Source organism: Fistularia commersonii, chromosome 22 (assembly GCF_037954325.1).
Source record: "Fistularia commersonii isolate RoL2024-O1a breed Wild chromosome 22, RoL_Fcom_v1.0, whole genome shotgun sequence".
NCBI classification, from domain to species: Eukaryota; Metazoa; Chordata; class Actinopteri; order Syngnathiformes; family Fistulariidae; genus Fistularia; species Fistularia commersonii.
The window spans coordinates 6,038,258-6,063,840 of record NC_141305.1 but is presented as its reverse complement, the minus strand read 5'-3'; the positions used below and the strand labels follow the sequence as shown (position 1 = coordinate 6,063,840).

Sequence of the window (25,583 nt, the reverse complement as noted above, 5' to 3'; positions counted from 1 at the left end):
GTAAGGTGTTTAAAGAAAGAAATCAAGAAAAAAACAACTGAAAACTGTTTAAAAAATTAAATAAAAAATTTATATATATATCTATCTATCTATATATATAGAGATAGATAGATAGATAGATAGATAGATAGATAGATAGATAGATAGATAGATAGATAGATAGATAGATAGATAGATAGATAGATAGATAGATAGATAGATAGATAGATAGATAGATAGATAGATAGATAGATACTTTTTTGATTTCAGGTAACTAATACACATATATTTATATATGTGTATTAGTTACCTGAAATTAGGCAAGAAATAACAAATAAGTGAAAGAGAAAACAAAAATAAAAACACAAAAAAATCTTCCCTAAAATGAGCTAAAAAGTGACAATAATTGAAAGGGCACCTCAAGTGCAACATCTTTTGAATGATCTAAAGGTCGAGGAATGTCCTGAAAATGGCCAAGTCGTCATCAAGATGCAGCAGAAATGACGGTGAGCATCGGCACGCTGTTCATGAACGCCGCCCGCTGGCATGGCAACGCCTCTAAACCTCCAATGTACCACAGCCTTTAAGGTAAAAAAGCGAACACCGTCAGCCATGAAACTGAGGGGCCTGTTTGGAAAGGTTATGTAACACTCTGTGTGTGTGTGGGCGTGTGTGTGAGTACCTGTGTGTGTTTGCATGCTTGTGTCTGTGTGTGTGTATGAGACTAGATGGAGGTCAGAATAAAACATAGTAGCAATAAAATATATAAATGCCTTTGAGTTTATATGTGTATGTGTGAGACGAGATGGAAATCAGTATAGCGCCAATGAAACATTTGTGAGTGGGTGCGTATTTCTGTGTGCGTGTATGTGTGTATGTGTGTGTGTGTGTGTGTGTGTGTGTGTTCTGGCCATGTAGAAAATGATGACCCCGGTGTTTCTGTTGCTCAGAACTGCTGGGAGGCATCTTTTATTAACTAGACTTTGGCTGAGCTTGACCCATTTGAGATTAAGTGTGTCTATGTCTGTTCATGTGTTTACGTGTATGTGTACGTGTACGTGTGTGTGTGTGTGTGAGTGTGAGTGTGTGTTACACCAAGAAGTGTAATTAAAAGTCAATGAGTGTTTTGCTGTTTATTTACCGCCTCCTAACTTTAATAGCATACATCATCTGCTCCTGTAAAGTCAGTGACAGCGACTGGGAACGTAAAACCATGGGAACATACAGTCATGGCCAAAAGTTTTGAGAATGACACAACAATGGAAACATCTGGCAAACACCTAAAAACCCTGAAGGAACAGACTTTTTGAAAGTGTTATTTTCAAAACTTTTGGCCATGACTGTACAATCCAGGTAACACTGAACTCAAGGAACACTGGACCACTGGGAACACAGAAACCTGAGGATACAGGTGAACTTTGGGATCTAAAAATCCTAGGAAAGCAGGAACGTGGAAACATACAACCAGAGGAGCCCGGACAATCCCTGAGGATAAAGTACCCTGGGATCTTACAACCAAGCGGGCACTGGATCACTGGGTACACAGAAGAACATTAGGGACACAGAACCCTGAGAACAACGAAGAATCTTCAAGTGAATTGAAGATTCTGGGAACTAAAAAACCTGGGAGCGCAGAACCCAAGAAACATACAATCCCAGGAACGCAGAAGAACCCTGGGAACACAGTACCCCAGGAACATACAACCCAGGAAACACTGGTACACTGGGTACACAGAAGAAGGACCGGTGGGAACACTGAAAACTTGGGCACAGAAGAACCCTGGGAGCTGAAAGTCCTCAGAACACAGAAACATACAACTCCAGAAGAACACAGAAGAACCCTGGGAACAAAATACCCCGGGAGCATACAACCCAGGGAACACCGGGTACACAGAAGAACATTGGGTACACAAAACCCTGGGAACAGAGAAGAACTCTTGGAACTGAAAACCCAGGGGACACACAACACTGGGAACACGAAGGATACTCAGAACACAAAACCCTTGCAACATGGCACCAAGGGAACACTGAGCCCAGGGAACACTGGAACTGAGGAACAGAGGACCCTGAGAACATACAACCTGAAGAACACTAGACTGAAGGAACTCGGAACCCTGAGAAGTCAATGAGGTTGTTTTTGTTGTGTTCTGTTACTTTGAACCCCTCCTCAACTTCTCCAAACTTTCCTCTCAAAGTTCTCTAATCAACACGTGAGCAATTGTCTCATCACAGCGAGAGAAAGCGGAGGCAAACAACGGAACCTATTTTTTCTTCTAATGAAAACACAACTTTGTCTCTTCATCTGCTGCTCCGGTCTGTTTACGGCCGCCGTTCCCAGCCAGAATCAGAACGTTTACGAGGCGGAGGAGGCAGAAGGTGAGGGGGTTATTTTGGGGATGGTTGTTAGTGGAGATCTGAGGAACCATCATTCGCGTCCCGCCGGATGTTTCTACGTCGGCGGTTTTGCAAAACAGGGAACGTGGAACTCATTAAAAGTTATTTTCTTTAATTGCAATCAGAGACGGGGGGTTTCTTTTTTAAAGCCAATGGGTTCTTTGGTTCTCCTTAGCTTGTTTTGAAAATAGAATGTAGTTTCACCTAAAACTACCATCGAGTCAGAACTTCAAATTTGTTCTCACGATCATATTGCTGCAGTTCTTCAGAGCATCGGGGAACATTGCTGGGTTTCATTTGGAACATCTCCAAAACAAAAGCTATTCCCGCATCCTGAACCCGACATGAAGGAGAATGCCAAAGAATCTGAGGGTTCCTTGGACACGACGGGCACCAAACCGCAAAAAAATGAGGTCCTTCTTTTGGTGCATCTCGGAATAAGGGACTCTGGAAACACTGTTCCGCGGGGAACGGGGGGGGGGGGGGCTTAGAACCCTAAAACATGGGTTCACCAGACCCAACATGGAACCCTGGGAACCCTGTAGGCATCAAACCCAGGAAACATTGATCTCTTGGAAATTCAAAAGTCCTCAAACCACTTGGTTGGATGCTGAGACCATACAAAATCATGGGAACCTAGAATCCTTTGACTTAGTCTCCTGGAAACATAGACCCTCTGGATCACATGATCCTGGTAGTGTAGGAACCTGAGAAGGGGAACAGAGAACCCTCTGATCACTTGATCCTGGTGATCCAAGTCCTTTAGAACATACAAGTCATGGAGTTGAGAACCAGCTCATCACGTGACCTAGATGATCTAGGACTGTATGAACATGCAAGCCAAGGAGAACCCTGTGTGTGACCATGGTAATCTTAGATTAGATCATGCGAGCTGGGGAACAAAGAGCCCTTTGTTCATGTGACTCTTGCAAACTAAGACCGCTATACAATCTAACATATTCAAAGACCTTTCGAACGTCTAAGCCAGAGAACATGAGAACCTTCTCTTCACATGACCCTGGTACTCTACGACTGTTAGAACATACAAGTCAGGGAATGGCGAACCCTCTTATCAAGTGATCCTATTGTTCTAAGACCTTTAGAACATGTGTGTCAGGGAACATACAGCCTTTCGATGATGTGACTCTGGAGATATAAGACCTTTGAAATGTGCAAGTGGGAAAAGGACAACCCTCTAATCATATCATCCTTGCAATCTAAAACCGTTAAAGCATGCAAGTTGGGGAAGGGAGAACCCTCTAATCATGTCATCCTTGCAGTCTAAGACCGTTAAAGCATGCCAGTTGGGGAACGGAGAACTCTCTAATCATGTCATCCTGGTGTTTCAAGACCTTTACAACATTCAAGACGGGAACGTAAAACCCTCTGATGATGTAGCCATAATAATCTAAGACCTTTAGAATGTACAAGTCCGGGAACAGAGAACCCTCTGATCACATGATCCTGAAGATCCAAGAACTTTAGAACATTCCAGTCGGGGAACAAGAGAAAGCACTTGTGCGAGAAGGGGAGGACGCCTCGCTCTAAATCCCGCGTCGAGGTTCCTCGACGATGGCAGAACGTGACAGCGGCGGATCCGGGTTGACGGATGTCGGTGACAGCCGGGGCTCTGAGTTCTTTAGCGTTCCACTGGAGAACATCCATCCGCGCGGAACCGGCCGTCTATTAATCTCAGAGCCTCTGTTTCACAGAGAGCGCCGTTCCTCGTGAATAATTCAGGCCGCCGGCGCCACAGACGCACGGCAGACAGGAGGGGTCGGCTCCTGTGATGGAGCGGCGGCACTCCCCGGGCAAGAGGAGGCTCCGCCCCCTCCCCTCCGTCTCGCGTTGAGTTAGTAGTTCAATTCCCTTTGGGGTAGCCTAAAAATACACCAACTCAGGGCAGCGGGTTGGATGAAAGCCTGGTGAAGCACGATCCACAGTCCACACACACACACTCTCATGCACGCACACACACTCACCGAGGCATTCTCCGGTGGCGGTGTTCAGGAAGCGTCCGTCGGCGCAGCTCGTCCTGCAGGAGCCGCCCTGCAGGGAGGCCTGCGGTGGGCAGGAGGTGCAGTCGGCCTGCGACGGTCCGGAGCACGACTGGCAGGAGGGGTGGCATCCTTGCGGAGGAACCACACACACACACACACACACACACACACACAAGTATGAAAGTCAGGTATTATATATGGCATTCAATGCTGATGTAAGATCCTTAATAAATGTATGCGACATCACACTAAGTAACAGAGGTGTGTGTGTCTGTGTGTGTGTGCGAGCGTGTGAAACAGTAAGGCACACACATACACACCCACACACATGAAAGTGCTGCACAAAATATGACAGTTAAACCAGATATAAGATCCTTAATATATGTGTGTCAGATTACATTAACTTAACTTGAGTGTGTGATTTCAGTTTCACACACTTCCACACACACACACACATCCCGAATGTGCACACACAGATGCACACTATGCCTTCAGCTTAATAATAATGAGATAGACATCTATGATTAAAGATGTCACCTGGCCCGTCTGAGGCCAAAAAAAAACGTTATAATAGAATTAATTATAAGTATTGATTATAGATATGGCAAGCCATATCTATAATAAAAAAAGGATCATAAAAAAGGAATTGAACTTAAGATTTAGTTAAATGTAAGAACAATTTATGAGGAACAATTTCTTTATTGTTAACTTTAAAGTTTAAACATGTCAAGATGTAATCAAAAGTGTTTACAGAAGATAGAATTTTAAAATTCCAAGAATTTGGCACAATGTTTGTTAGAATTTATCAAAATGTAAAAATATACAGGAAAAATGAAATGGTCTTAAAGAATAGTAAGAAAACAGTTTTCATTAGACATTACATTAACTTTTCTAATATCACATTTTAAAAATTAAAGGAAAAATTATTATTCAGAGATGATTGAATTACACGTCTGGGAATTTAGCAGGGAACCACCTTTAAGGTTGACAGGGAAATTGTGAGAAATAAAACCAACTCCTGCGTGAAACACATTTTATTTTAATAGGATGTAAAAGTGAAATAATCCCCAAACATTTAAAGAATATCACAGCGTTATTACATATTTAATAACCGTGTATTACACCGTTAAAACAAATTCCTTCGCACTGGCGGGCATATTAATTCTGATAAAATAAGCACTGATCCGGCGGGTTAAAGCCGGGGCTTGTTTGGTTTATTTTTTATTTTTTTTAAATAAAACAGGGGGAAAAAAAATTCAAACATCATAGAAAACAGATTCCCCTCCGAGCCGGTGGGATGACGAACGTTCCCTGTTTGTTTCCCAGCGACGAGGCAATAAACCTCTACCTCGTGGCCCTCACCGCTACCATTCCGTGGATTTTATGAGGACAATTATTTTTATTGCTATTATTTTAATTATGATGATTATTATTATTATCAATACGATCACCGCAGGGTTTCTTTCGCATATCTTGCAGCCGGCGAGCGCCGAGGAGCAGGCGGTAAAAACACAAGGTTCTCCGGATCTTGTGATGGTAATTAGTTCTGTCACAACAATCTCCTGGCCCGGCACAAACCCCGCAGCGTTTTCTTTCATTAACCCGACCCACCTCTGGAGAAAAAAAAAACGAAATAAAAATCAAGATAAACGGTGGCTCTTAGCGTGGCGCCGTGTCGATACCAATAAAAACTTCAGAGGCGAAATTTTCCACCTCGGAGACAGAAAAGCAATAAACTCCTCCGGGTATCAGGGACGTCGCTAACGAGCTAATCGGCTACCGGAGGGGAAAATAACCCCCTCTTGTACAGGAACGACCGGAGGGCAGAGGGAACGGGGTTAACCAGAGATAAACCTTCCTCTCAGATGCTGAGACGGTTGGAGGTGTGTGTGTGTGGGGGGGGGAATAGAGGCGGAGGAAGCCATAGAGGGAGGTGGAGGGAGATGGAAGGAGTCAGAGAGAGAGGAGGAGGAGGTGTGGGGATGAAGGGGTGTGAAGGAAGCCTGGAGGTGGATGGAGGTGGAGGGGCCAGGAGGAGATGGATGGAGGTGAGGATGGTGGGAGGAGGGGGATGGAGGAGGGTGGAGGTGGAGGAGCGGAGGATGAAGGGATGAGACTGACGACAGAAGGTGGAGGAAGGTGGAGGGGGCTGGGGGAGGTGGCTGGAGCTGAGGATGGTGGGAGGAGGTGGATGGAGGAAGAGGAGGATGGAGGTAAACAGAGATGGAGGAAGATGGATGGAGTCGGAGAGAGAGGGTGGTGGGTGGAGGAGGAGGGGTCTGGAGGATGTGGATGGAGAAGGTGAAGCTGGGGATTTTGGGAGGATGTGAAGGGTGGAGGAGGAGGCGGGTAGAGGAGGCTGGAAGAGGGGATGGTGAGTTTAGGAGGATGGAGGAGCTGGAGGTGGTGTAAGGATGTGAATGGAGGAGGGTGGAGGTTAAGATAGATGGAGGAGAGAAGAGGTGGAGTGTGTCAGGCAGAGGAAGGCGGGGGGGTGGAGGAGGGGGTTGTTTTCCTCGATGAGTTCAGGTGTGATTAATGGATGGCGAGAAGCGATGGAAGGGGCGGGGCTCAGAAGGGGCGTCAGCTCTCATTGGCCCGGATCTAGACTGCGACAGAGCATAGAACCCAATCTGGGCTGCTGTGTGTGTGTGTGTGTGTCTGTGTGTGTGTGTGTGCATGCTCACCTTGACACTCGCCGTCGTGGATGAAGAAGCCCGTCGGGCAGTCGGCAGTGCAGCGGCCCTCGTGCAGGACGGACGGCGACGGGCAGGAGGTGCAGTTGAGGGCGGAAGGTCCTGTGCAGCTCCAGCAGGAGGGGTGGCACTCTTGAGCAGAAAACAAACATTATTGTTACTTAAATAACCAAACGTGGAAGTTTATAAAACATAAAAACAACCACGAAAAGCCCCACCCACTTCCTGCTCAATGGAAACAAAACACAAGCTGAAATTAAGCTAAAACAAGTAAGCGGATGCTAAAACAAAGCCGAAGGGGAAAAAAAACAAGAAGCTAAAACAAAGCTAGGATTTATCTGCCAGATAAGCTGAGCTATGCTAAACCTAAGAGGCTAAAATGAAGCATGTCCGTGGAGGTTATCGACATCCAGGACATGGTGAATTCTTGAAGTTCTTCGAGTGAAGAAATTCAAGTCCAGTTGCCAAGACAAGAACATTTCGACTAAAATGAAGGTATGAAAAACAAACAGAAGTTCAAGTGAAGCTAGCAAAAACCACTGGATGCTAAAAACAAAGCCTAACTGCAGAGATACAGAGTGAAATGAAGCTATGGGCAAAATTAGAAGAAAAATTCAAGCTATGGGCAAAATTATGAATCAAAATTGAAGCTCAGGGCAAAATTAGAAGCTAAAGTGAAGCTTAGGGTGAAATTAGAAGCTAAAATGAAGTTTAGGATGAAATTAGAAGCTTAAATGAGGTTTGGGCTACAATAGTGAAAATGAAGTTTTGGGCAGAATTACAAGCTAGAATGAAGCTTAGGGTAAAATTAGAAATTAAAATGAGCAACAAGAAGTGGTTCCCCAGGGACCCGGAGTGTAACAACCCTTTCAGACCAGCGGCCCCAAACCTAACATCGAGGCATGTTTCTTTTTTAATCAGACTTGCTGTAAATTTATTTTTAAGACAGAAGAGACAGGGAAGCGCAGCCCACTTCCTGTCTCCGCCATTAGTTCTATTACCTGCTTCCCTGTTGCGGCTGTGGAGAGCTTTTGGCTCCGCTCCGCCGGATAGATGAATCAATAATGATGAGAGAAAAAAGCTAATACGAGGACGAGGACGAGGCCGGCGGCCAGCCTTCAGCCACGAGTTCACACATTAACAGCAGCCTGGCGGCCGGCTAGTGGGGCGTTTACATCCAAAGCCATATTTCCATGTCAGAGGGAGGGGGAATGAAGCACTTGAATTTGAATTTTAGATTGAACCCATTATGGGTTCAGGCTGCAGAACCTCAGCTGCAGAATCTCAGCTGTAGGACCCACAGCTTTAGGACCTCATATGTTTGACCTCAAATGTTTGACCTCAAATGTTTGACCTCAGCTGTAGAACCTGAGCTGGAGAACCTCGACTGCAGGTCTCATAGAACCTCATATGTTGAACCTCTGCAACAGAACCACACTAGCCGGGCCACGAGGGGGCAACCGCCATTGGACAGCAGATCCCCCTGATCGTCAGCCATTGGACGACTGTTCTAGGATGCCCAAGGACTCCAGTCTAAATGACTGCTAGGGTAGAACCCCTAGTACACTAGTATGGGTATGGTACTCTACTAGTACAGGGAACGAGGACTCTACTAGTACGGGATACAAATGCTTTACTTGTACAAGGTACGAGTATTCTGCTAGGATGGTAGCAGAATATTCTTGATGGTATTTCGGATAAATACTAGAACAAGGTACAAGTGCTGTACTAGCATGGGGTATGACTATTCGACTAGTGCAGGGTACTAGTACTCTCATAGTATGCAATATGAATACTCTACTAGTCCAAGGTACAAGTATTCTGCTAAGATGGGGTATTAATACTCTGCCGGTACAGGTTTTGAGTTCTCGACTAGTACTGGATAGTACTGGATAGTCCTAGTCTACTAGTACAGGAAAGGAATACTCTACTAGTATGAGGTACAAATACTCTACTAGGATGGGGTATGAATACACTTCTGGTTTGGTGCATGAGAAGTCTTCTCGTACATGGTATGAGTACTCTTAGTACAGGGTACCAGTACTCCACTAATACAAGGTGCGAATATTCTACAAGTACGGGGTACATACACTACTAGTACAGGATTAGAATAATCTACTATTACAAGGGGTACCAGTGCTAGTGTGGGGTAGGAATAATGTACTAGTACATGGTATAAACTCTCTACTAGTACAAGGTACAGGTATTCTACTAGTATGGTGTATGAATACTCTACTAGTACAGGGTAAGACTACTCCACTAGTAAGGGGTACTCATACTCTATTTTTAAAGTTTTACATGAATCTACTTCAGCAGGGGACATGAAAAAATAACAGGTCCTGAAAGTGCAGGCACTCTCACACACGCGTGCGTGCACACACACACAGACAGACACACACAAACAGACAAACACACACACCCCTCAGCCGAGCGTGTGCCAGTGTGTGTGCGCTCAATGCGACAAACTAATGACGCGGCATCTGCACTCGAGTAGAAGTGTGTGTGTGTGTATATAATTACTCCTCTCCAGATTCTTCCAGAGGGTTGTCAGCTGTATCCGGGGCTTGTGTACTCACTGCGTCACGGGTGAGTGTTTGTGTGTACACATATAATCTTTATCATTAATCGTGAATGTATTGGGGAAGCATTCCATATTTGCCAAATTTGAATATGTTCATCCCTGAAGGCATCATCGAGATACTACGCTCACCTGCATCGAGCCGTTAGGGCACGGTGACCTTTGACCTCAATCATGGCATCCGTTCCCGCCGCACAGGTGTGAACGACAGTGCCAAATATAAAAACTAGCCAAAATCTGAAAGGGTTCCTCAGAGGCGTAGAATGTGTGAGGAACAGTCAGGCGATGCCTTCAGGGGATTCAAAAAAATGTTGGATAATGTCTGATCAACTAAATCCAAGCGAACCCTCTCCAGCTCAAAGGGAACGTTTATGCCAAGTTCCCCTCGTGTCTCCTCAGGCCCGGCGAAGATATGGACCGGATCGTCCAGCTGCGGATCCTGCAGAGCCGCAGTAGCACTTTGGGAAGCTAGACATGCTAGGAGGCTAGGAGAGCTAGGAAAGCTAGGAGAGCTAGGTGGGCTAAGGATGCTAGGCATGCTAGGAGACTGGGAGAGTTGGAGAGCTCGGTGGGCTAATGATGCTAGGTACGCTTGAAAGGTTGGGAGAGCTAGGTGGGCTAGGAAGGCTAGGCATGCTAGGAAAGCTAGGAGAGCTAGATGGGCTACACAGACTGGCATGCTAGGAAGGCTAAGAGAGCTAGGGATGCTAGACATTCTTGTAAAGAAAAGAGGGATAGGTGGACTTGGAAGGCTAAACATGCTAAGAAGGCTAGGAGGAATAGTGGGAAACCTCGGAAGGCTACGGAGGCTAGAAAGACTGAAAGGCAAAAGGGAGCTAGCTGGGCCAGGGAGGCTAGACTTTAGCTAGAAAAAGCTAGCCGGTTAGCCCCCCACCTTCTACCTCTACCCGCTTTGCCTGGAATGTCCTCTCAGATGTCTCCGGGCTTGTCGTCTCATGCTCACATCTACACTATGTGTGCATGTGTCTGTGTGTGTGTGTGTGTGTGTGTGTGTGTGTGTGTGTGCGCGAGTATCTCGCGGGTATGTTTACACAGCCTTCTCTTCGCTCCAGGACAGTAGATGCTGATGAGGGCTGATTATCTGTCAGACACACATACACACACACACACACACACACACACACACACACACACACACACACACACACACACACACACACACAGGTACAATGGGCCCCATTGTCGGCGCCGCTGCTCGATCGTGGACCCAGGGGATGCCGTGGTTACAGAGAATAAAAGGCGCCCGTCGTGAGCGGACCTTTAACAAGCCAAAGGCTCCTGGGCGCCTTTGGAAACTGGACGCCACGGTGACAGCGTGGCCCTCAACGCTTAGCGGGAGTTGGCAGTGATCCACAGCTTGAGTACTCACTTCCTGTCAAAGCACATTAATTTTCTGGCTTCTCTCACCTTTGTTGTAATAATCAGTAATAAGCATGAAATAACATTGTGTCTATAAAAACGACAGCTACCTAGAAGAATCGATTCGTTATTTTTGTTTGTTCGTTTGTTTTTTTCTCTTATCCATCTCACTTCTAGTCCTTTTTTAGAAAAAAAAAAAGTGTTTTTTAATGTCGGAGAAAAATAAAATCCAATGACAATGGCGGCGAGCTGTATACCGCCCACCCTGCAGCGCCCTCTTGTGGCCTGGAGGCTTCTACCATCCTGACATTTCCCCTTCACCTCGAATCATTTCCTGACTCCCCTCTCCTGGTGTTTTCAGTACTTCCTGTTTCTGCCGCAGAGACGTCGTGATTTCACCCGCGGTCTCATCCCTGACAGACGCCCCGAAACCGGCGGCCGCAGGGGCGCCACAGGTGGCTGAGGCGGCAGGCTCATCCATCACGCCGATGTCAATCAGATTAGACTTCGCCGAGGGAGAATCCATCAATCCCACCCAACCCCACATCTCAGCAGCAATGGTTTGCCCTTTGCCGCCGCCTGATCCCACCGCTAATTTGGTTATTTTGATGGCACGTTCATTATGAAGAATGTCCTGGGGGGACAAAGATGATCTGACGGCTCCTCAATTAAACTCCCGCCATTACCGTAATGCGATTCAACTAACGAATCTCCCAACGCCAGGCTAAAGGCTTCTCCCGGGAGGGACAGGGAATAAATCACAAAATTAGCCAAATAGCTAGTCCGAAAGTCAGGAGCGATGCTGGCTCTCGATTTCCTGTAGGATTCGATGTCTGCCCCTTTGGGATCGGTTAATTTTTGGAAAAAGGGACCTGGATCGGAACGATCCCTTATCTCTCCCTAAAAGCCACATGTGAATATTGAACGAGCTTGACTTTTGGATGCCGTCTACTTCCCCGTGTCCTCTCCGGGTTGGCTCAGGGCGCTGCCTCGGGTTTTACCCGTCGCAGCAAAGTTGAAATATTCAAATTTGCAGATTGGAATAGCAGACACCATTTTTCCGAGGGGATCCCGGCCTCACATTTAAGCAGGTGTGTGTGTCTGTGTGTGTGTGTGTGTGTATGTGAGGTAGGTTTCTGCAATTAGCAAATAGCTTAAGGCTTTCAGATCCCAAAAGTCAGAGGGAGGCTGGCTAACAGCCTCCTGACGCTCAAGCAGATTTGCTATTCGATCCAAAGTCTCCCGGCTGTTTTCAAACGGTTTGTTATTAAAAAGGAAGCCGTAACGGAACGATCCATTATTCAGGGGTTAGCGAGCAGAACCAATCATCCGCTCCGGAGTCTCCCAGAGAGACGGCGGATAAACAAACCAACACTACGTATTCTCGCGGACTTAGTGGCTTCACGCCCGATGTGGCTGATTGGTAGGGGATGGCCAAGGCTCACTGTGCTGACTTAGCCGATCAACCAACAGAAAAGTAGCACTGCGCATCTCCAGAGAGTCCGAACATCCCAGAATTATATCTTACTGACGGCATCTGAAGATGGCCGGGAATAGCTGTTACAGTTTTGCTAACTGCACCAACAGATGTTTACATGAATTAGCAAATGACATTAGCGTACCATAACCCATTTAATGCTAACTAAGGCCACAAGCATTAAGTAACCGAAGTGGAGTCGCAGTAGCAGAAGCTAAATGTCTCAGCTAATGACAGTAGCATGCTGAGACACAGCTGAAACTAGCTGACACTATAAGTTCCAGCTAGTTGCAGTGTTACGCTAGTGCATGGCTAACAGTTAAAGAAGCGAGGAGCCTTTGAAAATTGTGTGAGATGTAGATACACTGCTGAAATCATGCTAATACTGACAACCCTGAGTACCTTGGCTAATGAGATTAGCATGGAGACACAATGCTAACATCAACTGAAACCGCAGGTCATAGCTAATTGAAACGCTAACAGAATATACGCAAGTGATTTTATATACATATATATGCAAGCTAGCACACAGCTAAGCCAAATGCCTTCGGGTGACATTAGCGGTTATGCTAACGACATTCTGTTCACATCTTCCCAGAATTCAGAGAAACTAAAATAAAATGAAACAAAACAAATATTTGTCTTCAGCAGTAACGAAAGTGTGTAAAATTCCACCATTTTATCTTTTATTTCACACTCAGGCGTCTCTTTTCCCGCCTTAAATTCTTTTTTATATCAACTTTAACTGCTGATTTGAAAGAAAAGAAAAAAAATGATGAAATGATGCCATTCCCGTTGCTAGCTGGCCCGCCATACCGCGGCGTTTCCACGTTTTTTTTCATTATTTTCCTCCCAGACATGGGCGTTAGCGCGTCGGCCCGCTCTGATCCTTTCAAAGTCGTTTGACGCGCTCTGTGATTTATTTATTTCTCTTTTTTTCCCCTTTGTTTTAATTCGGGGAGTTGATCTCTCCGGAATCAGCGTGGCCTCAGACGTATGATAAAAAAAAACTCAAAGGGCCTTTTTTTTTTTTCTTCTTCTTTTTCCTCTGTGCATAAAGACAGCTAAAGCTCCCTCTTTGATGGGCGGCGGCGGTAAGGTGGGGGTGGGTCGACTCCGGGACGTTACCCCGGCAGGTAAAACAGACACTTTGATTGTCCTGAATGGATGGAATTTCACAGACAGAGGAAAGACGCCTTCCATTCATTCATGCTGGAGACAAAGAGTCCGAAAGGTGGAGGCGACATTCGTCTTTTACTTTTCTTCAAAACCTTTAAGACTACATTAAATGCAGATTCTCCTCTTCTTCTGTCCTCCTGCCTTCAGGGCCCCTCTCCGGTCTTTCTCTCTTTGGTTTTTTTTTTTTTTTTTTTTAATCCTTTCCCGGTGCTGAGTGCCAAGTCACGCAAAATGGCGGCGGCTCACTGGCTAAATGGCCTTTTTGTTTTATTTATTTATTTAAAAGGTCTAAAATAAATAAATAAAAATATTTATTTTCTGGTCATAATCCAAAGTCATTACAAAAGAAACATTCAGGTGGGAGACGTTTTCTCCGAGCGATGTGGCTTAATAACCGCATTATAGCGGTGTTATTACCCCCACAGGTGGCAGGATACTGCAGTAACCCGTCCACTCATGTAGTACTTCTGCGGTAAAGAGTTCAGAGTACAACTATGCAACGATGCTGACTTAATGGAAAGGGGGAATCATAGGATAGTAAAGAGGAATATTATAGAATAGGGGGAAGTGAAGAGGACGGCGATAAAATAAGGGGGAGTAAAGGAGGAGTATCACATAATAAGGGGGAATTCAACATCTTAGGGGTTAGTAAAGGGGCAATGTAATATAATAAGGGGAAGTAAAAGGGGAATTAAATGTAATAAGAGGAAAGTAAAGGCAGGATATTGCATAATAAAGGGGAAGTAAAATAGGAATATTATATAATAAAGGGGAATATAATATAAAGGGGACATAAGACAGGATATAACACAATATTAAGGGGGAAGTAAAATGGGAATATAATATAATCGGGGGATGTAATGTCGGACTGTTATATAAAAAGGGGGAAGTAATGGGAGAATATAATAAAATAAGTGGGAAGAAAAAGGGAAATACAACATAATGAGGGGGAATTTAGGATATTGCATAATAAGGGGGAAGTAAAATAGGAATATTATATAATACAGGGATGGTAATGGGGATTGGATTTAAAAAGGGGGATGAAAATGGGAAATGTAGCGTAATAAGGGGAAGAAAGCGGAAAATTTATCAAAAAAGGGGGAAGTAAAGGGGGAATTTAATGTAATAAGGAGAAAGTGAAGGCAGGATATCGATAACAAGGGGGCAGTACAATGGGTATATGATATAATAAAGGGGTGTAATATTATAATATAGTAAGGGGGGAAGTAAAGGGGAACTCTAGCATGAAAAAGGGGTCCGATAGAAATAATGATGGCAAGAAAAAACACTTGTAATTAAACACACATACACACACACACACACACACACACACACAGATCCTGGCTTATTCTTATCCAAGAACTCTTTCTTTTTTAAACATCCATGTTTTCCCTCACTGGCCTGGGCGGTTCTGACCTCTGCACATGAGCGCCGTGTCCTGGAAGTGGCGATCGGGACACGCGGCCGAGCAGACGCCGCGATTGAGTCCGGCCGCCAGCAGCACGAGCGCTTCCTCCGGTTTCCGGCAGCCGAGGCAGTCGGAGGCCAGGGGTCCGACACAGGAACGGCACGACGGGTGGCAATCTGGACCGCAGGAAGAGCGAGACAGAAATAGATCCCATAATTCAACACTTCATTTTCTCATTCTTTCAATTCTTGGTGTTATTGATTCCTTTTTTTAAAGTCACTTTTTATTTTTCAGGATGTTTTTATTTTTATTTAATTTGCATATTTTTCTGAATTATTTGCAGAAGAATGTATGGGGGAAAAAAAAAACTTTAAATTTATGGAAATTTCAGGCGTTTTTTTTTTTTTGTTTTTTTTTTTATATTCTAAATTAATCATATTGTGATATTTGTTTTGACTTCTGACATTCCTAAGGGAACCATTTGTTCATTTTCAGGTAATAAGAAAAACAAATTTTAAAGTTTATTGTTTAAAGTTTTAAAGTTTAAATAATCTTTCACTGTATTTTGATCTGCCAATTTAAGTCCTTGTTAAATTATGTTGATTTTTTTTGGAAGGGGGTGAAATATTTTCAAATATTATATATAATATTATATTATATATAATATTAAAAGACAATCAGTTTCTTTCAATTTTTTTAGATCTTTTTATTAGTAAATTACAAAAATAATATTTGATAATATTTCACTTACTGGAAAATATTTAGTTATCAGGTGAATTTTTCTTTATTTTTTTCATTATATAGATTTCCTGCAGAGGGGTGCTTACTGTGGCAGGTGTTGTCCTGGGGGTAGAGGCCCTCACCGCAGACGTCCACACACTGGCCCTGGAGCAGCAGGAGGCCCTCGGAGCAGGAGGTGCACTGAGACACCGAAGGGCCCCAACAGGAGGTGCAGGAAACGTGACACCCTGAGGAGCACACGCATTTATTACTGTGTAATTAAACCAAAATAAACCTGAAATGTTTAAAAAATATTACCTTAAATTCAGTTAAAAAAAAAAAAAAAAAATGCAGGAAAATGTGTCAAAATTCAGCCAAAGAAACATATTTTAAAGCATATTTTTGGTTTTGGTTCCAGATAGAAATTGCTACTATATACATATATATAAAGAAGAAGAAGATATGGTTGATATTGAGCTGAGCAATGTTAAGCAAGAAAATAAAAGGAGAATTAAATAAATTATGTAAATTGAGAAATCCCCTTAAAAGTCCCTGAACGTCACTTAAATATCTTGCAATAACACAGATGTTTTGTAACAACACATATTGTGAATAACAAGGATATTGTGTAATAACATGGATAACATGCAATAACACACATATCATGTAGTAACACAGATATTGTGTAATAACATGCATAGCATGTAATAACAGATATGTAATAACACAGATAATGTGTAATAACACATACTATGCAATAATACAGACATTGTGTAATAACACGAATAGCGTGCAGTGACACAGATATTGTGTAATTACATGAATATCATGTTATAACGCAGATATTGTTTGTTAACGAAGATATCAAATAACACAGCTATCATGTAATAACACAGATAATGTGTAATAACAGATTTTGTGTAATAAAACGTTGAAAAACAGAATGATTTTCTGCGACTAAGACGACAAAACGACAGAGAGCATCTGCAAGAGATGAAAGTGAAACTACCTTCAATCCTGACAGAATTCACCTTGAAATTTCGTGACACAAAATTCCTTTCAAAAGTTTGAATAGAACATAAATAAATAAAAATAAACCAGATTCATTAAATAGCACGCACTAAGCAGATGACAGACAGAAACAGGAAGTCGACGTACCTCTGCAGCGGCTGTGGTTGTCATGGTAATGGTGGTCGGGGCACCGGGCGACGCACTCCCCCCGGTGCAAAGCCATCCCCGGATGGCAGGTCGTGCACGAGGGGTTGTCGGGGAAGCAGGACGCGCACGAGGAGCCACAGGCTGTCAAAGGAGAACCAGGGGACATTAGCAGACAACCGAAGCCAAAGCATGTCAAACCCATTGTTTGGAAAGGAAAAATACTTTTTAGCTGAGAGGTGTAAAATGTTAAGAATATAATTAAATTAAATGAATGTAAATGAAATTAAAATACTGTGTAATATCAGAGCAGAAAATTAGGGTATATCCGAATTAAAAAAAAAGAAGAAAAAGAGATTTTAAAAATAACTGAAAAAATAAATAAAAAGAAATTCTTTTTTTTTTTTTTTTAAAAAGAAAAGAACCTCAATGCATCATGTGTGTGTATATATATAAAGATGTACAAACCAAAACAATATTTTTTTTAGAAAAAAATGACAAAAGTTTTTAAAAAAGGAAAATTTAACAAATATCTCATATTTAAAAGTTACATATTTATTGATCGTTATTTTTGAGAGCATCCCTGACCCCTGGAAGGCCATTCTACACCCTCATCCTCCTCCTCTTCCTCACCGGCACAAGAATAGAAAACATTCGTATTCAAATGGCGGAGCTGCTCGTTCGCTGATCCAGCCTTGGCCTCGTTAGCGGCGCGGCGGAGGGCGGAGAGAACGTCCGCGGGGAACCGTAGAACCAACCTTTAGTCCCCCCAGGTTCTCCGCCCAGCGACAAAACCTTTACGCTGAAAGACGGCCCGGGAAGACGGGGGTTGTTCAATAATATTGAATCCCCTGGGAATGTAACCTAAAATTTTCCCATCAGTTTGGTATATAGATTTTCTAACAATCAAGATTTTTTTTCATGGTCATCAACGCTAATTTGTTTTTTTTTTTTTAGCTCTTTTTTTTTTCTCAATTTTGCTTTTTAGGAATTCTATTCCTCCTCTAAAGGTCAAATTCTACCACTTTATTGTTCCATTTTTTTTTAAATAAAATTATCTTTATACGTCTTGTCGGTTGTAAATAATGGCGTAATAATATGCTAAGAATTTTTGTGATAACATCGTAACACAATGTGATAACGGTGAATCCTTTTTTTTTTTTTTTTCGCATTTTATAGCGAGAGAGATTTACCTTGGCAGATGCCGTCCCGGTTGTAGAACCCCTCCCCGCAATCCAGCACGCATTCTCCGCCCCGGAGCAGGGCGGCAGCGTCGGAGCACGACGAGCAGTCGGTCGGTCCGGGACCGAAGCACTCAGAACACACCTCAGAACATCCTGGAGGACGGAGCACGCAGGGTTCTTTAACTTCTTAGATGAAACCTTGCAAAATGTTTCAGAATCTATTGCAAATATTATGGTAATTTTTTTTGCAAGTTTTTCCAGGAATTTATTCCCGTCATTTAGTAATTTACAGTGAATCTCTCTGTAATTCATGCTGACTTAAATGCAAATAATTTTACATTTTTTTAAACTCATTTTTTATTTAGTTTTTCTCAATATCAATATGGCAGGTGCACGTATAATATATAATTAGATGACATGGTAATAGGAAAAAAAAGGAGGAAATAGTACAAGAAATATCAGGGGGAAAAAAAATGATAAAAATCCACTCCACATCGCTACTCTGAAAGGATATGATGCATACGCTTGGTGTCGGTCCAAAATCCTTGACTACAACCTCATTGGATTTGTAAGGACATGACAGGTGGCCATCGTTTTGTAGAAAATAGGCCTCTGAAGTCTTAAGAAATATGTCATATGCTCCATCTGCGATACGCCCCATACTTTTTGGATCCAATTTTCCCATTTTTTTGCCAGTTTCCTGCTGAATATTTCCGCTTAGTTCTAGATTGATCTGCACTAATTTCCCCGGCAAGGTGAAGACCACGGGTCATTTATTTTGGACTTCACATATTGGGTCTTGTGTTTATCACCGGTAATTTCTTCCTCATTTTTCAGATCATTTATTGGCTAATTTTACAACATTTATCACAAATGTTCCCTCCAGGTTTTCAGGTGGTTTGTTTCTCCCGTCACAACACCATCTGTGTTTTGATCGTCTGAATCTGCTCCTCCAGAAATATGGTGGATTAACTTCTTGGTGCTCTTCTACCATCTGCACCCTGCAGGAGGGGGGGGAGCCAATCACAGCTGCCATTGGGAGGAGTTTGACCTGGAAGGGTCACCTGTCAATCAACACTCTGCTGATAATCAGAGCCCAGCTGTCAATCACCAATCAGATGCCAATCGTCAGTCAGCTGTCAATCACCAGTCAGTTGTCAATCACCGGCCAACTGTCACCTAACAGTCAACTCTCAATCACCAGTCAACTGTCAATCACCAGTCAACTGTCAATCACCAGTCAACTTTCAGTCACCAGCCAACTGTCAATCACCAGCCAGCTGTCAATCAGCACCCAGCTGTCAATCACCATTTACCTGTCAATCACCAGCCAACTGTCAATCACCAGTCAGCTGTCAATCAGCACCTAGCTGTCAGTCCTCAGCCAGCTGTCAATCACTGGTCAGCTGCCAATCACTGGTCAGCTGTCGAACACCAGCCTGCTGTCAATAGCCAGTTAGTTGTCAATCACAAGGTTACCCGTCAATCAGAACCCATCTGTCAATCACTGCTCAGCTGTCAATCAGAAGTCACCTGTCAATCACAGGGCAACAAATTGAAACATCCAGCAATTCACCCTCTCATCCACACCTACAGAGTATTTAGAGCCTCATGTGAAGCTCCTGACAGCGGGAGGACGACGGAGAACCTGGAAAGAACCCAGGCAGGAAATGATGGAGGGTCAACCTTGGAGCAACCTCCTTAGAAACACCTTAGAACCGCCTTAGAAGCTCCTTAGAACCGTCCTAGAAATGTCCCAGAACCTCCTTAGAGCTGCCTTAGAACCTCAGAACCGCCTAAGGACTTCCTTAGAACCTACTTAGAACATCACAACGCAAGACGTGGGCAGACGTGGGAGCAGAGCCAGGAAAAAAAAGTTTCTCGTAATATCCGAACAGCTCGACTTCAAGGCAACAAAATACCAAAAGGGATCAAGAGGCTTCTGGACGTCCTCGTACGAGGACAGATTGATTATTGATCGGTCACAATCTCAGAGCCAGATGCTCTAATGGATCCCAGTGGGTTCTGAATCCTGGTCTCTCAATTCTACGTTCAAATTTCTGGGGGGGAGGGGATCGCCTTTCACTCCCTCTGTTCTCACAGCTTTTATCCGAAAGCTGCTTTGACTTCATCCCTATGTGTGTGTGTGTGTGTGTGTGTCTGTGTGTGTGTGGTGGTGGTGGTGTGTCATGTGACTTCACCTTCCTCAGCAAATAACCCACTATATCATGTGACCAGACCTCACGGAGGATTACACCCGATAAAGTTGCACTTTTGGTGACACGTAAAAATGAATTGGTTTTCAAGCAGAAACACACACGCACACACACAAATATATATATTCACATAGAAACATAAATACACTGGCATATAACAGACGCATCAGGTGCACACAAATATACACTGCCTGTCACACACTACAAATACGCACAGACATAAAGTCATACACACAGTCTACCACACACACACACACACACATACACACTTGCCCCTGCTCTGCTGACTCTGCAAAAAAACCTGATGGGTGAATTCTGAGCTCGCCGGTTGGCAGTGGCGGCGGCGGCGGCGTCCTGGAACGACCCCGAGGTCTTGGGGAGAAAAAATAGGGCCCCCGAGGGAAAAAAAATGAAGACTCTGCTTTTTTTTATTAAAACTCATAGAATAAATGGGAGTCAATTTGAGAGTCAAATAAATTTGTTCTGAAAACTTTCTACCTGGAACGTCTCTGAGCAACCTGCGTCAAAAAGAGGCGGCGTTCGGTCAGAAAACCGACTTCTTATTGGTCCGTTTGATTGATTTCTGCTTCACATTTGATTGACACCTTTCCCATGTTTGATTGACATCTTCTTCAGCTTTGATTGACAACATCCTCAATTTGATTGACAGCTCCCGCACCTTTGATTGACACCTTCTTCACATTTGATTGACACCTCCATTCAATATGATTGACATCTTCCTCAGGTTTGGTGGATTGACACCTTCCTCACATTTGACTGACACCTCCTTCAGCTTTGATTGACATCTTCCTCAAATTTGATCGACCTTGTTCACATTTGATTGACACCTCCATCCAATTTGATTGACACCTTCCTCACATTTGACTGACACCTCCTTCGGTTTTGATGGACATCTTCGTCAAATTTGATTGACACCTTCTTCACATTTGACTGACACCTCCTTCAGCTTGACATCTTGACATTTGATTGACACCTTGATCTGATTTGATTGACACCTTGATCCCATTTGATTGACACCTTGATCCCATTTGATTGACACCTTGATCCTTCTTCAGATTTGATTGACATCTTCAGATTTGATGGACATCTTCCTCAGGTTTTGATTGACATCCCTCTGAAGCTAAGCTAAAGACTTCCCGCTGGTTAATCCTTTCCACCGCAGGCATCATCCCCACGATAATAGACTTATTTAAAAATACACAGCGGATAGAGTGAAACCGGGTCAGAATCCGGGTTCTAATTGGAGAACCGGCTCGGGATTTGGTTCCTCCCCTCCTGCGGGCTCTGTGGCTGGAAGCCAAACATCCGTGGGCAGAACGTCCTGCAGAAGCAGCGAGGAAAAGGAGCTGCTGCTTTCTTCGGCTGCCAGAGCGGATCAGCTGAGCCGGCGAGGAACAATCCGCGGCGTGGAGGCGAGGCGAGGCGAGGCGAGGCGAGGCGAGGCGAGGCTCCAGAACCGCCACGTGATTTATTTCACAGAATAAAGAGGCCTGGTTGTTGACGTCACCCCACTCCCCTCCATCAGCTGCGGGGTTCAATCATTCATCCAACATCTGAGCCACAGGGGGGGCGGGGCTTAAGCCAGACAGGTCAGCTGTCAATCACAGACATCCAGCCAATCACTCGCTCACACACACTCTCAGACGATCTTCGATGAATCGGCAGAGGATGATGGGGAAGCCGCTTCAAATTAAAAATATTGGTGAATGTTATTTCTTGCTGTCTTGAAATTCGGAAGATTTTTAATAACAAAAACAATAATTGTTTTGTTGTTTCTTGGAAGTTTTAAGGCTGTTGAGTGGAATCTCGTACCTCCTGTTGGGCCTCTGATACCCTTGGGTTTTTTTTAGAAGAGATGCTTCACAAGGATAATTGCAGGCGTATAAAAAGGTAAATAAGCTGCTAATTTCCTGCTAATTATCTACTAATTCAACCTGATGGTCAGCAAATTCATTGCAAATAATTTACAAATTTCTCGTTAATTATCCGATCATAATAATCTACAAACATGGCAAAATGGCTGCCGATTTAATGCTCATGCTCTGCTAATTTTTTGCTAATTTTCTGCTCTTTTCATGCTAATTATTTGGTCTTCATTGGGAATAAGCTGCCAATTTTATGCTAATTATCTACAAAGCCATTGCAAAGTAGCTGCTAGATGATGCTCATGATCTGCAAACCTTTTTGCTTATTTTCTGCTCATTTCTTGCTAATCATTTGTTACTTCATAGCAAATAAGCTGGCAATTTTATGTTAATTGGCTCCTTAATTCTTGCTTATTTTCTGCCAAGTCATTGTGAATTAACTGCTAATTTATGCTAATTATCAACTAATTTCTAGATTATTAGCAGTTTATTTTTGCTAATCATCGGCTAAATTGTTGCTTATTTCTTGCTAATTATCTACTAATTTGCTGCTGAATTTTTACTTATTATCTGGCAATCTTTTGCTAATTTCTCATTTATGATCTCTTTTGACTGTTTGATTAACTGCCCACTTCTCACCACCATTCCGAGTCATTTAAAGCAAAATTTTTGCAAATTTCCCTCTCATTTCCAGGCAATTTCTTGCCCTTTTTTGATTATTTCCTCCAAGTTTCCAGGTTATTATTTTTCACTTCTCGCTGATCTTTTGTCGTCATTTCCAGAGTTTTCTCCCGGCGGATTTGTTTTGATATTTTCCCTGCTAATCCCTGGGCTGGAGGGTTTTCAGGAGGTGAATTAAAAGCTGAAAGCATCATCTCTCCAGGCCTTTGCGACTTCACGGCTGGAAAGGCAGCGCTTTTATTGGAAGGCATTAAAAAAGGCTGGCAATTTGGCCTTAAAAAATTACCGGTACAGTAAAAAATAAAACAAAGAGAAAAAAAAACTCATTTTCCGGATAAGACTTTTGCACGCAGCGTGGCATTGTCCTTGTCAGAGCTCACCTCTGATTCTGTCTTCTCTGATCGGACAGGAACATTTTATTTTACAAAAAAGGAAAATAACGTTATTATCGACCTGAAAGTTAAAGCGCTCAAACCATCTTGTTTTATAGCCTTTATTTTACGATTAAATGGCTCTTTCAGCAGTTCCTTGATTTTTCGCTGGAAAACGGTCAGCAGGTTCAGTGAAGACACTAAATTGCTTGGTTGGATGATTGACACCTGACTCGTCCGGGTGAAACCCCACCCATCGCAGCCGCTGCCTCCAGCCTCGCCCCGTTCGGAAAAAAAATGTGCAAATAAATTTCAGTCTGCCTGAAAGTCGGCCTGTTGTTTACAAACCAAAGATGAACAGGCAAATAAGCAAGATTTCTATTATTAATTGTCCTTGGCAGCGCATTCATCTCATGGATTTTTTTTTCTTACACGTTACGACTGTTATGTCATTAATTTTTACTTACGAAGGGTATAAATATCATGTGATTGTTTTTTATATTCATGTTATTAAAATCATGGAATGATTTGTTATACATGTTATGAGTCTTGTGTAACTTATTGTATGCAGGTTATTCATCCCATGGGATTAGTTGTGATATGCATGTTATGACTTGATTAATTAATCGTGATCCTTTTGCTGATGAGTGATATAAATATTGTCGCGTTTTATTCAGGATTAGTCAGGATTAGCCAGGGCAACCTGGTTGATGGTAAAATGTCAGTTTAATGAGCAATAGGTGTTGTTGGAAAGCCACGCCACACAAGCCTGCAATACAACTAACTGTTCCTGCTCATTTCAGGGTGAAAAAAAAACAAAAAAAAAACAGAATTCCTTGCATCCCAAAATGCACCCACAAAATTTCCAGCAACCCCAAAATCACACAGAAAACAAGCATCAACATAAACCCGGACATTCGTGACTCGGTACTATATCATGTGATGGTTACATGCATGTTCTGACTGCTGTTCGACTTATGAATTACTTAATCATAATTATAATCATTGCTCTCATGTGATTATTTGTTTTATTTTAACTTAATTTCATTATTATTTGACTGCTACACATGATGTATCCTTTTCTTCAATCTTAACCTTTTCTATATATATATATATATTTTTCATTACTCTGCAGGTGATTTTGTTGTTTTTTAATAACCCCCTCCCCCACCTACCCAAACACACATAAACACGCGGACACACACACACACACACACACACACACTGGCCCAGATGACTCACGTGTGCAGTGCTGCTGGTCGAGCTGGAAGGAGCCTGGAGGACAGGAGGCGAGACACTCGGCCCCGTCGGCGGCCAGCAGGGGCCGCTGGGGGCCACAGCGCCGACACCCCCACCTGCTGGAGCAGCTGGAGCAGGAGGGGGGGCAGGCTGGGGGAGGAGGAGGACGAGGAGGGGGAGATTAGACCGACGATGTTCACAGGATGAAGAACGAGAGAAACAAACAGCTAATTTAGACTCAGAGGACTGGGGGGCGACCTTTGACATTTGACCTTTGACCTGGGTGTCGGGTCACATTCCTGGAAAGCATCTAGATGATTCTAGATGGCTAAATAAAGGCGTGCTATCGAGTTGCAATACATGTAAACACATAAAAACTTCATTTTTTTATGTTTCTTTATTTAGCCTGAAGCCTTTGCGTGTACAAGGGGAAAAAATTATCTTTGGAGGGATGAAAAAAACATGTTTAATGATAGGTAATAAAAAGTCAAGGTGAGATATTTCACCCATCTGCAGCTATTTTTATATGTATGTCACATTAATTAAAACACACAAACACTCATAATAAAACAACAAAAACAAACAAAGCTGTTTAAACCCGCCGACGCCTCTCATTATGTTTCACCAAAGTCATTATTCATTTATTTATTTTTCTTTTCCCGCCAAATGCCTCCCCCGCATGCCTGTCGGGACCAAAACAGCTGATGAGCCGCCTTCCGACCCACCTTTTACCCTCATCTGGGGGTTTCTTTATTTCGTGTGAGTATTAAAATGTAAAAAATTGTTCAACAAAGGAAAAAAAAAACATCTTATTTCATTGTGTCTTAATCTTACTTTTTCTGGTTTATACCCCATTTTGATGAAAGGCGCTCTATGAATATTCATTATTATTATTATTATCTTTATTATTATGAGAGAAATCATGGGGAAAAAAATCTGCTCGGAATGCATGGAAAAAGCCAGTTAATTCAAACTATAAAAAATGAGAAATAATCTGAGTAATGAACTTGAGTACAATCATCATGTATTAATGGGAAATA

At 43.1% G+C, this 25,583-nt stretch overlaps 1 protein-coding gene across 1 annotated transcript in view; it reads right to left on the bottom strand.

Moving 5' to 3' along the window:
- fras1 (Fraser extracellular matrix complex subunit 1) overlaps nucleotides 1-25,583 on the bottom strand; it is a 161,748-nt gene that overhangs the window by 71,762 nt on the left and 64,403 nt on the right. The window contains exons 13-19 of the mRNA XM_086169440.1: nucleotides 24,547-24,693; nucleotides 18,160-18,303; nucleotides 16,970-17,110; nucleotides 15,919-16,059; nucleotides 15,100-15,267; nucleotides 7,061-7,201; nucleotides 4,356-4,502 (exon numbers count right to left, since the gene is read on the bottom strand). Coding sequence (XP_086025566.1) covers nucleotides 4,356-4,502; nucleotides 7,061-7,201; nucleotides 15,100-15,267; nucleotides 15,919-16,059; nucleotides 16,970-17,110; nucleotides 18,160-18,303; nucleotides 24,547-24,693 — 1,029 coding nt within the window. The remainder of the gene's footprint in view (nucleotides 1-4,355; nucleotides 4,503-7,060; nucleotides 7,202-15,099; nucleotides 15,268-15,918; nucleotides 16,060-16,969; nucleotides 17,111-18,159; nucleotides 18,304-24,546; nucleotides 24,694-25,583) is intronic.